Genomic DNA, 15,884 nt, shown 5'->3' with positions numbered 1-15,884 from the left:
TCAGTAAAACTTCTGGGACATCACAGTTTTCAAACGGCAACCAGGTATTCTTTTCACAGCAGTATATCATTGTTGTTCCTTATTCAGGTCTATTGACCTCCATTATCAAACTTTCTGACTGCAACTCCAAGGTAACGTTCACATTTTCAACACAGTAGTTAAGACGGTAAGAAATATGTAACGAATAGTCATCATTTGAGAACTCCCCCAACTCAAATGAAGGCCTCTGTGCACTTCTCCAGTGCACATCCCTCTAACCCCTACTAGAGCGCCTTCCCAGAAGTAATCACTACACGGAACTGACATCTATCATAACTGTCGACATTTTTAATAGAGTGTGTGTGTGTGTGTCTATTCCTAAAGGGAGATTTCCATCTTCACTAGTTATCAGAGCAATACAAATTTAAACTACGAGATACCATTTTACACAAATTAAAATAGCAAAAATGTTAACGTCTAGCCAAATATTATGTAGGATGTGGAAGAATTCTGTTGCTATTGTTGTTGTAGGCGTACAATTACTCCAACAATAGCTCTGGGTGCCCACCAGTCAATACCATCACTGTATAAAAACAGAGAGATAAGACCCCCCCAGTGCTCCACTGGCAGCCCTGAGACAGCACAGGCCTGGGGTAGAAGCCCACTACAAAGCCTTCCACCTGGAGTGCTCACCCCTGCCCTACTTTCGCCCAGTAAGGACCAGCCTACCCAGGAAAGAGCATCAGCAGCTAACACACTGCTTTCAGTAAAGATCTCACTGTGCCCTAGCGACAGGAGATAAATCAGCATGGACCCTGCACATAACAAGGGGTTTCCGCACCTGTCCCAGTCCTCGTCTGCAGCTCTTCTCCGCCAGGACCGCTCTGCACCAGGCTTATCAAACTGGTCAAAGTCATCATCTGTGAGCGAGAGGCCACGAAAGTCAGTCTTACTAAATTAAAACAGACACACATTCAAATACTGAAACAACTTGTTTCATTTAAGGATTCCTGACACGACATTTTAAAATACTAAAATTTCATATACACCAATCATAAATGCTTTAGCCATTTTTAATAATTAAAAAATTTTAAAGCACATATCTACCTAAAGAAAATCAACTTACTAAACACTATTAGGCATGAAAACTGACAGAATAGTTTTTTTTAAATCATAAATTTAAGTAAAACTGTTTTCTTTATAAAACAATGGTTTTTGAGTACATATTTTTTACTACAACTATATAAAGGGGGAAATTGCTGACTTTGCAAAAATTAGAGACTTTTCTAATACTTTTTGAAATTTTTACATTTTTCCAAATTAATCATGGAAAACACCCTATTTAAGGGCAGTAGAGATAATGTAGAAAATTAACAAACAATAGAAATACAATACAAGCTACATACATAATTTTAAATTTTACTAGTGTTCACATTTTAAAAAGTAAAAAGAACCAGACATTGAAAACAAACTTATGATTACCAAAGGGGACAGCGACGGAGGGAGGGAGGGACAAATTAAGAGTACAGGATTAATAAACACAAACTACCATAGATAAGCAAAAAGGATTTACTGTACAGCACAGGGAATTATATTCAACACCTTATACTAATCTATAATGGAATATAACCTGAAAAAAAAAAATACCTGAATCACTTTGCTGTACACCTGAGACTAACAGAATATTGTAAATCAACTATACTTCAATTTTTAAAAAAAGAACTTAAAAAAATTTTTAAATAAAGACGAAATTTAAACAGGTTAAATGTTGACAACATTTTAACCTAGTGTATCAAAAACATCATTATAACATGTACTCGATACAGAAAAGATTAAGATATTTTACATTTTTTTCCACACTGAATGTACATTTCACATATACACCACATCTCCTACCTCATTTTCAAATTTATTTTTATTATTAGGAAAATAAAAGAATTGGAATTTAAGTTTTTCATCTGAGAACACATGCAAGCAAAGAGGCTGGAGAAGCAGCAGCATATGTCTCCCCAGAGAGTCTACCTAGGGGAGCGAGATGATATAAACATAAAACCCCAGGAATTTTTCCAGCCTGGGGCTAGAAATTAACCAATAAAGTTCTAGCAAAGTAATACATCAATTCCTACCATACACTACCAAACAGAATAGGTGCTTTAAAAAAAAGAAGAAGAAGAAGAATGAGAGATATTAAAGAATTAGCATCCTTGGGGAATTCTGCTTCCAGTATGACATCAGGAGGAGCTCCACCAACCCACTCTCTGTGAAACTGGTGAAAATTATTTTTAATGAGATGACTATTTAATGTCTCTGGAATTGATTCTAAATGCATACATTAAATGGAAAACACTCATCCAAGAAATCTACTCAAATTTGGTAAGAACGGCTACAGGATTCTGTGGTTTCTGAACCAGAATCCACTCACTCCTCCCCCTCGCAGCTCAGTGAGGCATCAACTCCATCCACTCTAGACCAGTGCAGCCAAGAACACAGACCTCCGCATTCCTCCCCCTACGCAACCTGCCTGGCGCTGAGTTTAACTCCCGGGCGTGAGCAGGAGGGGGGGGTTCCCTTCTTTCACCCAGGCCCCAAGTGTGGTACAGATGCCACCGGCGCCCAGATCACCCCTGCCCCAGCTCACGAGTTGGGGGTTTCATACCGAGAGGTAAGCAAGCAGATCCAGGGCTACTGCCAGCACCCGCCCCCCACCCTGCTGCCACCCAGGCACTCAGCTCCTAGAGCAAGGGTGTCACCCAAGAGACAAGTGCATCACTGTCCCCACCCACAGCACAAGAATTGGGGCTAAGAGGCAACCCAAGGGGCAAAGCAAACCTCGTAACAACAGAGCTTCAAAACTCTCTCAGAGAAACTAACTTCGTTATGAACAGAGTACAAAAAAAATCCTAAGCAAAAGGTGCTCTCACAAACAGTGAAGGTTTTGGAGAGAGATTATTAGAAAGATAAGAGTCACTGGAGATAAGGACTGAACTGCAGGATGCCTAGTGGACCAGAGAGAAATGAGGAGACAGGGGCCAGTGTCCTCACTTACTTATAACAGATCTCAGTCACTGACCTCAGACACTATCCAATCAAAGGAGCCTGAATTTGACTGGGCAGTCTGTAAAGGAAATTATGGCCCAGGGCACTGTGGAAGGTGTGGTCAGAGAAAAAGACAGAAGGAGCCCAGCCAAAGCACCACCATCCCAGGGTGACTGTGGGCATGCCCAAGGCTGTGGCCCCCTTGAGGAGTGATATCAGAAGCTTCACACTGCCCAGAGTGGGGTGTCGGGTGGGAACAGACTTCACTTAAAACCTAGCTGGTCACCAAACAAGTAAACAAGCAAGTAAAAACAGGCCCGGGGTGGAGAAGTGGGGAGACCAGCACTCAGACATGACACAACATATTATCTAGAATGTCCAATTTCCAACAAGAAATTACAAGACATGCAAAGAAACAGGAAAGTACAACCCATAACCCATCAGAAAAAAGGCAGGCAACAGAAACTGCCTGTGAGGGACTTCCCAGGCAGGCCAGTGGTCAAGAATCTGCACTTCCAATGCAGGGGGCACGGGTCTGATCCCTGGTCAGGGAACTAAGATCCCACACACCATGAATGTCAGCTTTAACAGACAAATAGACCATTATAAGTATGCTCAAATAACTAAATGAAACCATGATTAAAGAACTAAAGGAAGGTATGATGACAATGTTGCACCAAATAAACAGTATAAATAAACAGTAATTATAAAAAAGAAACCAAAAAAATTCTATAATTGAAAAATAACTAAAATGAAAAATTCACTAGAGGGGCTCAACAACAGATTTGAACTGGCAAAAAAGAAAGAACTGGTAAACTCGAAAACAGATCAACAGAGATTATCCGATCCAAAGAACAGAAAGAAAATATGAAGAAAAATGAACATAATAGCTTCAGAGAAACGTGAGATACCATTAAGCACACCAATATATGTGTAATAGGAGAAAAAGAGAAATTGAAGCAGGGGGAAATATCTGAAGAAATAATAGCTGAAAACTTCTCAAATTTATTTGTAAATATTAATCTACACATTCAAAAAGTTCAACAAACTCAAAGTAAACTAAACACAGAGATCTACAAATACACACATCATAGTCAAAATGTTTCAGAGACAAGGAGAAAACCTCAGCAGCAGCAAGAGAAAAACAACTCAGCACTTACAAATGCGATAAGATTAACAACTAATTCTCATCAGAAAGAATGGAGGTCAGAGGCATATACCAAGTGCTCAAAGAATTCTATATCCAGCAAAACTATCAAAATAAAGGTGAAAAAAAGACATTCACAGCTAAACAAAAACAGAAGAAATTTGTTGCTAACTGACTCTGTAGTTGATTGAACTGTGTGCCCCAAAATGACACGTTTAAGTCCTACCTCCCCATTCCCCCACCTATGAATGTGACCTTATTTAGAAACAGGGTCTCTGCAGACATAATCAAGTTAAGATGAGAGTATTTGGAAGTAAAATAGAAATTTAAGACTTTGCAAAGCTCGTTTTAAAAATAAATGGTACAGTACTATCGTATTTTAAAAAAGATGAAATTATACTGGATATTAGACCTAACAGATAAATACAGGACACTCAACTCAGCAGCAGAATATACATTCTTCTCTGGTGTACACGGAACATTCTCTGGGATATATGTTAGGCCATAAGACAATTCTTAATTAATAGTTTCAAAAGGTCAAAATCATACAAAGCATACAAACCTGACTAAAAAATGGTTGACCCTTGAACAACACTGGATTGAACTGCACAGGTTTCACTTATGTGTGTATTTTTTGTCAATAAATATGTACTACAGTACTACACAATCCGTCATTGGTTGAATCCACAGATGCAGAACCATGGATATGGAGAGCCGGCTGCAAAGTTATGCATGGATTTTCAACTGCATAGAGTGTTGCAGTTAACCCCTGCATTGTTCAAGGGTCAACTGTATAATAAAACTAGAAATAAATAGAAGGAAAACTGAAATATTCACAAATACATGGAAATTAACCAATACACTTCATCAACCAACAGGTCAAAGAAGAAATAAGAAACAGGGAAATAAGAATGTACTTTGAGAAAAATAAACACAAAAATACAACATACCCAAGTTTATGGGATGCAGCAAAAGCAGTACTTGGAGAAAAATTTATGGCTATAATTGTCTACACTAACAAAGAAGAAAAATCTCAAATCAACAACCTTAATTTAAATCTTGAGGAACTGGAGAAAGAAAAGGAAATTAAACCAAAACATAGCAACAGGAAGTAAATGATCAAGATTAGAGCAGAGGGACTTCCCTGGCGGCCCAGTGGGTGAGACTCCGCGCTCCCAACGCAGGGGGCCCGGGTTCCATCCCTGGTCTGGGGACCAGGTCCCACATGCATGCCACAACTAAGAGTCCGCATGCCACAACTAACAAGTCCAAGTGTGGCAACTAAGAAGCCCGCATGTGGACTTCCCTGGTGGCACGGTGGTTAAGAATCCGCCTGCCAATGCAGGGGACATGGGTTCAAGACCTGGTCCGGGAAGATCCCACATTCCACGGAGCAACTAATCCTGCGCACCACAACTAATGAGCCCACGAGCCACAACTATTGAGTCCGCATGCCACAACTACTGAAGCCGCTGCACCTAGAGCCCATGCTCTGCACCAAGAGAAGCCACCGCAATGAGAAGCCCGTGGGCCGCAATGAAGAGTAGCCCACGCTCACTGCAACTACAGAAAGCCTGCGCGCAGCAACGAAGACCCAACACAGCAATCAATCAATCAATTTATTTATTAAAAAAAAAAGAGGCCCTCATGCCACAACTAAGACCCGATGCAGCAAAAATAAACAAATAATAAAAAATAAAATAAGTATTTAAAAGAGAAAACTGGGCTTTCCTGGTGGCGCAGTGGTTGGGAATCTGCCTGCCAATGCAGGGGACACGGGTTCGAGCCCTGGTCTGGGAAGATCCCACGTGCCGCGGAGCAACTGGGCCCATGAGCCACGATTGCTGAGCCTGCGCGTCTGGAGCCTGTGCTCCGCAGCGGGAGAGGCCGCGATGGTGAGAGGCCCGCGCACCGCGATGAAGAGTGGCCCCCGCTTGCCACAGCTAGAGAAAGCCCTCGCACAGAAACGAAGACCCAACACAGCCATAAATAAATAAATAAATAAATAAACATCTGATTGTCTTAAAAAAAAAAATCCTTAACCTCATTTCATTTAAAAAAAAAAAAAAAAAAGAGAAAACTGTGTCCATTAAAAAAAAGGATTACAGCAGAGATACATGAAACACTAGTAAAACACTTTCAAATTCATTCTGAGGCCACTATAAAACTAGACAAAGATATTAAAAGAAAAATAAATTTGACAATTATTCCTCATGAACATACATGCAAAAATTATTTTTAAAAAATTAGCACACAGGACTCAATAATACATTAAAAGGATAATACACATCATGACCACATGGGTTTATGCCTGGAATGAACGGTTCGTTTAACATCCAAAAATCAATACTTTTTAAAAATCAATGTAATGTGTCATAATAACACACTAAAAGTAGAAAACCAAATTATCATCTCAATATAAACAGAAAAAGCATTAATCAAAACCCAATACCCAGGACTTCCCTGGTGGCACAGTGGTTAAGAATCCATCTGCCAATGCAGGGGACACGGGTTCAAGACCTGGTCCGGGAAGATCCCACATGCCGCGGAGCAACTAAGCCCCTGCGCCACAACTACTGAGCCTGCGCTCTAGAGACCACGTGCCACAATTACTGAAGCCCGAGCGCCTAGAGCCTGCACTCTACAACAAGAGAAGCCACCGCAATGAGAAGCCCGCACACCGCAATGAAGAGTAGCCCCCGCTCACCGCAACCAGAGAAAGCCCGCGTGTAGCAACCAAGACCCAAAGCAGCTGAAAATAAATACATAAATTTATTTTTTTTACAAAACCCAATATCCACATTACTTATACAAACTCTCATCAAATTTAAGTATAGAATAGTATTTCCCTAATCTGATCAAAGGGCATCTGTAAGAAAAACCTATAACAAAGATCACAGGTAAAGGCAAAGACTCGGTGCTTTCATCTGGAATCAGGAACAAGACTAGGATTGTGGCTTCCATTACACTGCAATTCGGCACTGTAATGGAAGTTCTACCTAGTGCAACCAGACAAGAAAAAGAAATAAAAGGAATTCAGATAGAAAAGGAAGAAGTAAAACTGTCATTATTCACAGCAAACATGATCAACTATGTAGAAAATCATATGGAATCTATGAAAAAAAGGTACTGAAACTATTCAGTGAATGAAATAAGGTCGCAGAATATAAGAACAATATTAAAAAAATCAATAGTTTTTCCACATACAAGGCATGAGCAGTTGGAAATTTAAAAACAAATCTTTGCACTAGCATAAAAATATGAAATACATACTAGGGATAACCATAATAAAATCTGTGAAAGACCTGTTAATTAAGAACTATGAAACACTGCCAAGAGAAACTAAATACCTAAAGGAAGTGGAAAATAACTAGAATTCCCAAAAGGAGACACGAAAGGTTGTAAATGTGGGTAACCTTGTGCTTGGACAAAACCACATTAAGCAAAGGAAAAACCACACCTGATAAAAAGCAGAAAACAAAAACATACTTTCTTTCCACCTGGAATATGGAATGTAAAAATGGATATGAAAAGAACTCTAACTCAAAATCCTAAGAAACAAACTAAGACAAGAACTCTGTATGCCTATTTTTATTCTTCTTACATTTTCTGCATCACTTCCCTTCTGTTCTCCTTTAGAATATAAACAAATCCTTTTTTTTTAAAGTTCTAGTTTATATCTGTCATACTGAGCAGAACCAAGAGAACAAAACACGTCCACACAAATCCAGAGTTTTAAAGGAAAAAGAGCACATCCCTGAAGACCAAGGGGAAGATTAACTCAGCAGGACAAGAGTGGTCAATGCCTTTACCTAGAAACTCTCCTTCTAAGGCTAAACATTATACCAGACGTGCTATGTTATTAAGGGAATCAACTTTCCTCATCAGCAAGACTTAAAAACAGCTACTGGAATTTTTACAATCTTCAATTACACAGCAATTAGGTATCTCTAAGGAACACAACTCTTTTGCTTATCATTCTTATTTCCTCACCCTCTCCAGGAACCTGGAGCTCAGATTAGAAATTTTATAGACTATTAGCTTGGAACAGGGTTCTAGCAACTGTCTAGTCCAAGGGTCAGCAAACTACAGTCCACAGGCCACGTAGGGTCTGCCACCTCTTTTTGTCCAAATTTGGCTACTGCCTGACGTATGGAAATAAGCTTTTATTGGAACACTGTATGCTAATTCAGTTACATATTCTCTATAGGTCTTTCAAGCTACAAGGCACAGCAGAAGATTGCAAGAGAAGCCCTGTGATCTGCAGAGCCTAAAATATTTACCATTTGGCCCTTTACGAAGTTTGCCAATCTTTGCTCTAGTCCAAAGGTTCTAACCTTCTTTCTTTCGCCTCAACACCATTCTCATGTATACATGCTCATATTCTGAATCACTAACAGAGTCAAAATTCCATATTTTATAAGTGAGGAAATCCAGACCCTTTATTTAAACAGCAACTAGAGAAAGGAATTGGACTAATATTTAAGAACATTCAAAGTGAGCATCTTCGCCCTACAGTATAACTATCAAATTTTGAGTAACCAAGCAAAATTTTCAGAAAGCACCCCTACATCATGTACTTGAAAAACTATTTGTAGTCTTGTTCTAAAACTCTCTTACTTTCATGGGACCCTGGAGAGGTTTCCCTAAAGTGAACTTTGTATTTCGCTTATGAAGTGCAGTGCACACTGACAATTTGTTTGCGGGTCTTACAACTGAATTTCCTCTTCCTGTGTTGGAAATTAATCACAGTATGAGTCCTGAAGGAAGACAGGGCAGGGCTCTGCCTCCCAATTACAGAAGCCATAAAAGCTAGGCCCTTGAGTTCTCTGCTGGCCCGGGCAGGCTGGGAGAGGACAAGTAGTCTGAGCTCAGCCAACTGAATGTTCCCATCATGACTTAGAATCTAGAGGAAATGACACCCCATTTCTTTTCCCAAGAATCCACACCTTCTTTTTAAAAAGGGAAACCTTCTCAATTGCTAAAGATTAGTTGCTAAATTGGTGAAGTGTACAGGAAGAAATGTCAAAGAAAGGGAGAAAGTCCTTCCACCCATCTGTCTTTCCTTCCACAGACAGAAGTAACAGCTCTGCTGAGACTGTGGTCCCCTCCACTCTACGCAATGGTGCAGAGAATGGGAGGAATAGACTTCCCAGAGCCTCCTTCCCTGTGTGGTTTTGAGTTAGAGTATGCAAGGTAAGGCAGTCACAGGAGCTGAGTCACAATTATCATCAGTTACTCTGATGAGGCAGAGGCAGGACAGATGACGGACGGACACACACACTGCAGTATGAGGTTCTCAGAGGTCAGAATGTGCTCCTGAAAACCATGTGTGGCATCCGGGCTTGCAGGAGCTGTGACGGTCAGTGGGGGCTTCTTGAGACTCAATACCATCAGAAGTCAAAACCTCCAGTGCTGCAGACTTGAGACAGTCCACTGGAGCTTCCGCAATAGTCTTCAGTTACAACGGCTTCCGAGCAAGCTCTCGACCATCAGTATCAGATAACCAGACTAAGTTTTCCTGACCATCACACCCCCAGCCTTTCCAAGGATTGTACAAGCCTCTAAATCCTGTGTTAAAACCCTTCACACTTGGAAGGCAAAGCATGGCCTCTGTCCTAACTAAAACAAGACTGATAAAGCTCAAATAAGCCTAGCACTACTGAAGAGCTGAAGAGAGGCTTCATTTTACTTCAGCAAGCTAGCATTTTTATATTTGTCTTCTCATTTAATCCAACCCCAAATTCTCCTTCTACAGATGTGAAAAGTAAGACTCATCAAAGTTAGTAAAGAGCAAAATCAGATTTAAACTCTGGTCTACCAAATACGAAGTACAACACTCTTGAATTTATTCAGGAAGCAACTGCAGTAACAAACCCTCTGATTTCCTATGTAAAAATATTAAAGGGTAACCATAACTTCCATCAATGTTTAGGTAGGAAGATCGCTAATTCATGGAACCTACAAAATCATGAAGGCAGAATCACTCTAAAGCACACGTTGCAATCTGGTGGCCTAGAAGACACACACTCTCTTTGAATTATGTTGTCTTTTTTAATCAACTTGGTTGTCAACATTTTAAAAATATAATTATATATAAGTACCAGAGTTACAGCTTCTTTCAAAAAACATAAAAATATCAAAAGATCTAGAACAGTGGACCCACATTTTGCTGTAGCTAAATCAGCTAAAGATGAACAGCACCTGGCCAAACAGGAACAAAATGCCTGTGTCTATAAGAAAAGTAACTGAAGAGAAAGTGGCAGCCACAGAGCCCAGCTGGAGCAAGCCCCATCAGCAGCTACAAGCCTGCCCAAGGCCCACACCACCCTGACTTCTGTTGTTCTGCAGTCTTAGTTGTCCAACTCCTTTATCTGACTCTGTGAACTACCAAAGTATCTATCCTTCCAAAAGAATCCTAATGAACTGCCTCATCATGCTTATCTTTTGTATATAAATGAAGCATCAAAATCCAATAATAAGAATTTCAGAAAGTGAGAACAGAGGAAATGAAAGGAGAAAAACAGTACTGTAAGAAAATTTCCCAGAACTGAAGGATGCATATTTCCAGACTAAGGTATCCACCAAATGCAGCACAAGAAACAGAAAAAGACCTATGCTAATGAATGTTATAACAATAAAGAGGAGCTGTTAAAACCTTCCAGGAAGAAAAAAAAGGTCACATACAAATGATAGGGAATCAGAATGTCATCAGACTTCTCAAGAGCAGAACTGGAAGCCAGAGAACAACACAGCAGTACCACCAAAAATCTAAGGAAAATGAATCTAAGTCAAATCTAGAGTTCGAGACCCTACCAAATCATCAATCAAATATGAAAATAAAGTAAGAATTTATTCGGACATGCATGGGTCTCAAAAATTTACCTACCTTCAACACACCCACTCTTAGGAAACTGAAGTCTTTATATTTGTTCATTAGAAAATATAAACATAAAGAATAATTTTCCCAGAAAAATTTATCAAAATTGACCCATGGATTTAAAAAAGCTAAATAGACCAATAATATCAGAAGAAACCGAAAAATAAACAGGCAACAGATCCAAATAGCTTTGCAGACAAGAGCTCTTCTGACATTTAATAAAGAGATTTTTACAATGTCCAGAAAAGCTCACAACTCATTCTAGGAAGTCAGCCTATCTTAAAAAAAAACAGGATAGCACCATGTGCACACACAAATACAAAGGAAGAAAACTATAAGCCTATCTCTCTAATGATCACAGATAAATCCTAAAATGAAAAGCAACAAAACACTGAAAAGGACCTACAGAACCAGAAGGTTTTGAACCCAAGATTGCATGATTGATTCAGCACTGGAAATCTATCAACACATCACAGTAAGATATTAAAGAAGGGGCCTCATGATCACCTCAATGATGCAGAAAAGGCTTTGATAAAATTAAAACCCCAACTCAAAAAATAAACTTTCTTAGCTAAACAAACAGTAACTACCAGAAAACTACAGCAAACACCATGCTCACTGGTAAAACATTAAAAGGACACTCATTAAACTCATAACAAGATGACAAGACAAAGATGCCTGTCATCACCCCTATTACCCAACATTATATTGGAGGACTTGACAAGGAATGGTTCTAGAACGAGAAGTACAAGAAATGAGACATAAATACTGAAATAGAAGAGACTACAGATATGACATTCTGACTAGAAAATCTAAAGCACCAAACTCTTAAAACAAGATTCCAATAAGCCAGTTATACACAATAACCAAAAAAAAGTTTTTCTATAGTAGATCAGCAACAAATTTCAGAATATAATAGGATGAAAAACTATACCATCCACAAAAACAACAAATACAAAATATCTAGGAATAAAACTAACAAGAAATGTAAGAAAACTATATAAAGAAAACTTTACTAAGGTACGTTCCATAGAAGACAGAGATCCCTTCTCCTATGGAACTTACCTTAAGTAAAATTTTCTTCGTATCTGCAATCTCTTCTATTCCAATATTTATGTATCCCAACCTCTTAGATCAGTGCCCAGCACAGAGCAGGTACTCAGAAATGTGGTAGATGACTGACGGGCAAAAAAGAGCTTGACAGCGAGACATTCTTGCTGCTGAATGAAAGAACCCATGTTGTAAAAGTATCCATCATCCCAAAGTTATATTAATAAACTCAATGCAATCCCAGTAAGAATTTCAGCAGCATTCTTTATAGAATGTGATGATTCTGAAGTTTATTTTTTTTAAACGCAGAGCTAATCGAAATTACTGAAAGACATGCTATAATATATATAGATACACACCATGGAGCAGTAATTTTTTAAAACTATGAATGAGAATTTAATGTTATAAAGTTGGAAAAAATAGAGAATTCAATAAATCATATTAGAACTGTTAGAAGCCCCAAATTCACACCACACCCAAAATAAAATTCCATATGCAATAAAAGCTAAACATAAAAAAGCACAGAAGCATAAAGTATTAAAAACACAGAGGAACTCTTGGCATGGAGACACCATTACGAAAAAAATTTATGAACACAAGTGACAAAAAAAATCTGAAAAAGAAAATATATATATGTGTAAACATATATAAATGAATCACTCTGCTGTACACTTGAAACTAACACAACTTTGTAAATCAACTACACTTCAATTAAAAAAAACTTGGGTGGGACGGGTAGTTCCCTGGTGGCCTAGTGGTTAGGATTCCGGGCCTTCACTGGTGTGGCCCCGGGTTCAATCCCTGATCGGTTCAATCCCTGATCGGGGAACTAAGATCCCACGTGCAAGGCTTAAAAACAAAAAAACACACACACAAAAAAAGTTTTTAATATATGTAGCCTACAACACCGTACTTCCACTTCTAGAGTTATCAATCCTCCAGAAATATTTGCTTAAGCACACCAAGATGTGTCTGCAGACGTTTAGTGCAGAATTTTCCACAGCAGTGGAAAAGGACATATAACTGAAATGCCCATCAATACAAAAATGGTTAATCAATAAACGGTGGATCCACGTAACTCTCACCTACTAACACAAGAGAGATCGCCAAGACCTACTACTAAGTGAACAAACTGGGGCGCACTACGTGATTCCATTCATACCATAAAAAGCCACACAGCTGTAAATGTGCAACTTACATATGCACAGAAAAGGGTACAAAGGGATTCATAAACAAAATATTTTATTCTTTAATCATTACTTTGTCAAATACTTGTTGAACGTACACTGCATGCCGGGAACTTGGAATACACGGCAGGCAAAACAGGCAGCACCCCTGTCCTCAAGGGGCTTACAGGCTACTGGGGAAGAGAGATTTTAAAAAAGTAAATAAATAACCAAATAAAATCACAAACTCGGATAAATGCTCTGAAGAAAGAAGGGTGCCACAGAATTTAGGTGAGGGAGGCACACAAGCAAGAGATGGACATATTTGAGACAGAAAGAAGAATGCTCCAGGAAGGCCTCCCGAGGAGCCTGAGACCTGGGGGATGAGGAGCCAGAGGGAGGGCAGGAGCAGTCCTCCTAGAGGGAAGCAAGCTGACCCAAGAGCTTGGGGAGGCTGGGGGACCGAGTCATGCAGAACTCACAAATCTTGGTAAGGAGTTTGGCTTTAGTCTAAGAGCAATGGGAAACCAGGCACCTGTGACAAAATGGAAGGAAAAACTCCAAATCATCAAGGACAAAACCTACTTAATCCTCTAAAATAGCCATTCTCAAAAACTTTCTGGCCTCAAATTTATTAAGGACACCAAAAAGCTTTTGTTTATGTGAATTACATTCACTGACATTTGCTATTTTCGAAATTAAAAATGAGTATGCAAGCACACATTCCATTGGCCACCTGTACAACGATGCCTTCACGTGGCACGCAGCCTTTGGAAAACTCCACTATGCTCTAGTGAAAGAGCGAAACATGCAAGTGACACTAGTACTATTAACGGAAACAGTTCTGACCCAGGAGTTCCCAGACTACACTTTGAAAATGATACAGAACCATGATTTTGAACCCCAGAAAGTAACCAAGTAAGGAAGGTAAACCAATTATCTTCAAAATTTAACTAGAAAGCCTCAGGAAAAAAAAATCACGTGACAGAAAAATGGCATACACCAAATCATACTGCCAGAAGTGACATTTCTTGCATTTAGTCTCTGTGGGTTTTTCCATTGCGCCATATGAGCGCTTCAATACTTAGACCAAAATACTTAGACCTAGACAGGATTATTGCAATGTACTCATAAATAGGCATTCCTAAAGAACACGCAGTAGGATGGTTTGACGTTTCAATAATGAGAACTAAGCCCAAACACTGCTGTTGTTCATACTTTACCAGTTAAGGGACTCCTTTATCAAAGTTTTCGAACAATCGTAAAAGTCACTTTCAAGTGTTTTTCTCACGTTAAAAAAAAAAAAACCTCAATCAACAAAATGTGATTTCAACCAGAAAGTGACTTGACCTGAAATCTGTTTTGAGTTCGGTCCCCTATCAAACTCATTTACGTTCGGAAAACAAGAGAAACTACCCAGAGGAACTGCATCAGTACCTGACCCTTTTCGGCCCCGTTTCCATCCCTGTAAGATGCTGATCACGAAGCCCTAATGGGTCGGTATCAGACCACTAAGCAGGTCATGGAAAATGAGACCAGCCCGGGGAGGTTATTTTTTCAGACTCCTTGCTCTCTGAAACGCCGCACAAACACATCCCCTCACGTAGGTGAGTCTTAGCCGGGTCTAGTGCGGGGCTGCCAACCACCCCGAGCCCGACAGGACAACCCCCCCCTGGGCCGCGACCCTCCCCCAAAGGGTCCGGGGGCGGGCGCTGTCCCCCCCGCGCAGGCCGCCCGCCGCCTCAGGTGAGCCTGACGCCCCACCGCCGCGAAGGCAGGGACACTAAGGCACAACGACGGCCGGGAGCGGCCCGCTGCCCCCCGCCGCCGCCTCCCTCGCGGGGCCGCTCACTTACCTCCAGCGCCGGTTCCTCCGCCCGCACCCAGGGCGGCCGCCATAGTGCTCGCTGGGCCCGGCCTTCAGCCTCGCCCCACCAAGCCAGCTGGGGGGGCTGCCGGGCCAGCCGGGGCCCGGAGACGCGCGGCGGGGGACGAGACGCGGGGGGCAGCAGGCCGGGCCTGGGGGCGGAGAGCTGCGCAGCCGACGGGTATCTGGCCCTCCGGCCTGCTCCTCCTCAGGACGAAAACAACAAACTATCGCAACATGGCGGCCGGCTCGGCCCGCCGCCGCGGTGCACGCCGGGATGATGGCGGCCGGGAGGCGCCGGCGCGGGCCCTCCCCTCCTGGCCGCGGCGGCTCCGAGCCACCTCCGGGGGACGCAGGCCGAGCGCGGAAGTCAAACACGCCAGCGGCCACCTTCCTCGGCTCCGGATAGCCTAATGTTTAACGTGGGGACGGCTGCCGGCTGTAGTTCAGCCCCGGGCTCTGTCGCAAGGCGCTTTGCAGCAGTTGGCGCCGCGCTTTACGGCCGGCGAAAGTCTCGCTGGAAGTGGGAGGGGGCGGACCCGCGCCCCGCAATGGGACCTGAGCCTGGTTTCTGTGTTCGGACTGTGCGGGGCGGGGTGGGGGCGGAGTAACTGAGCGGTGGACCGACGCGGGGAGCGAGCGCGCCTGGGGCGGGCCGGGAGGTGCCGGGCATGCGCACTGCGGACTGCGGGCAGAGGTGGGTGCGCTGAGCCGGTGCGGCCCTGAGACAGACGGCGCGGAACGAGTGCGCAAGAGTTT

At 41.6% G+C, this 15,884-nt stretch overlaps 1 protein-coding gene across 5 annotated transcripts in view; it reads right to left on the bottom strand.

The window, feature by feature from the left end:
- The window catches only part of RBM33 (RNA binding motif protein 33), a 116,951-nt gene extending 101,292 nt beyond the window's left edge, over nucleotides 1–15,659 (bottom strand). For 3 of the 5 annotated variants that reach the window (XM_061198986.1, XM_061198987.1, XM_061198988.1), the window contains exons 1-2: nucleotides 15,115–15,658; nucleotides 821–899 (exon numbers count right to left, since the gene is read on the bottom strand). In XM_061198986.1, the coding sequence (XP_061054969.1) occupies nucleotides 821–899; nucleotides 15,115–15,157 (122 nt within the window). In that variant the 5' untranslated portion in view covers nucleotides 15,158–15,658. Of the gene's footprint in view, nucleotides 1–820; nucleotides 900–15,114 lie in introns of all 5 variants that reach the window. The other 2 variants (XM_061198990.1, XM_061198989.1) reach the window with 1 other exon arrangement.
- Between the last annotated feature and the right edge of the window lie 225 nt (nucleotides 15,660–15,884).

The sequence above is a fragment of the Eubalaena glacialis genome, chromosome 8 (assembly GCF_028564815.1).
Source record: "Eubalaena glacialis isolate mEubGla1 chromosome 8, mEubGla1.1.hap2.+ XY, whole genome shotgun sequence".
In the NCBI taxonomy this organism is placed as follows: domain Eukaryota; kingdom Metazoa; phylum Chordata; class Mammalia; order Artiodactyla; family Balaenidae; genus Eubalaena; species Eubalaena glacialis.
This window is presented reverse-complemented; position numbering and strand designations above follow the sequence as displayed.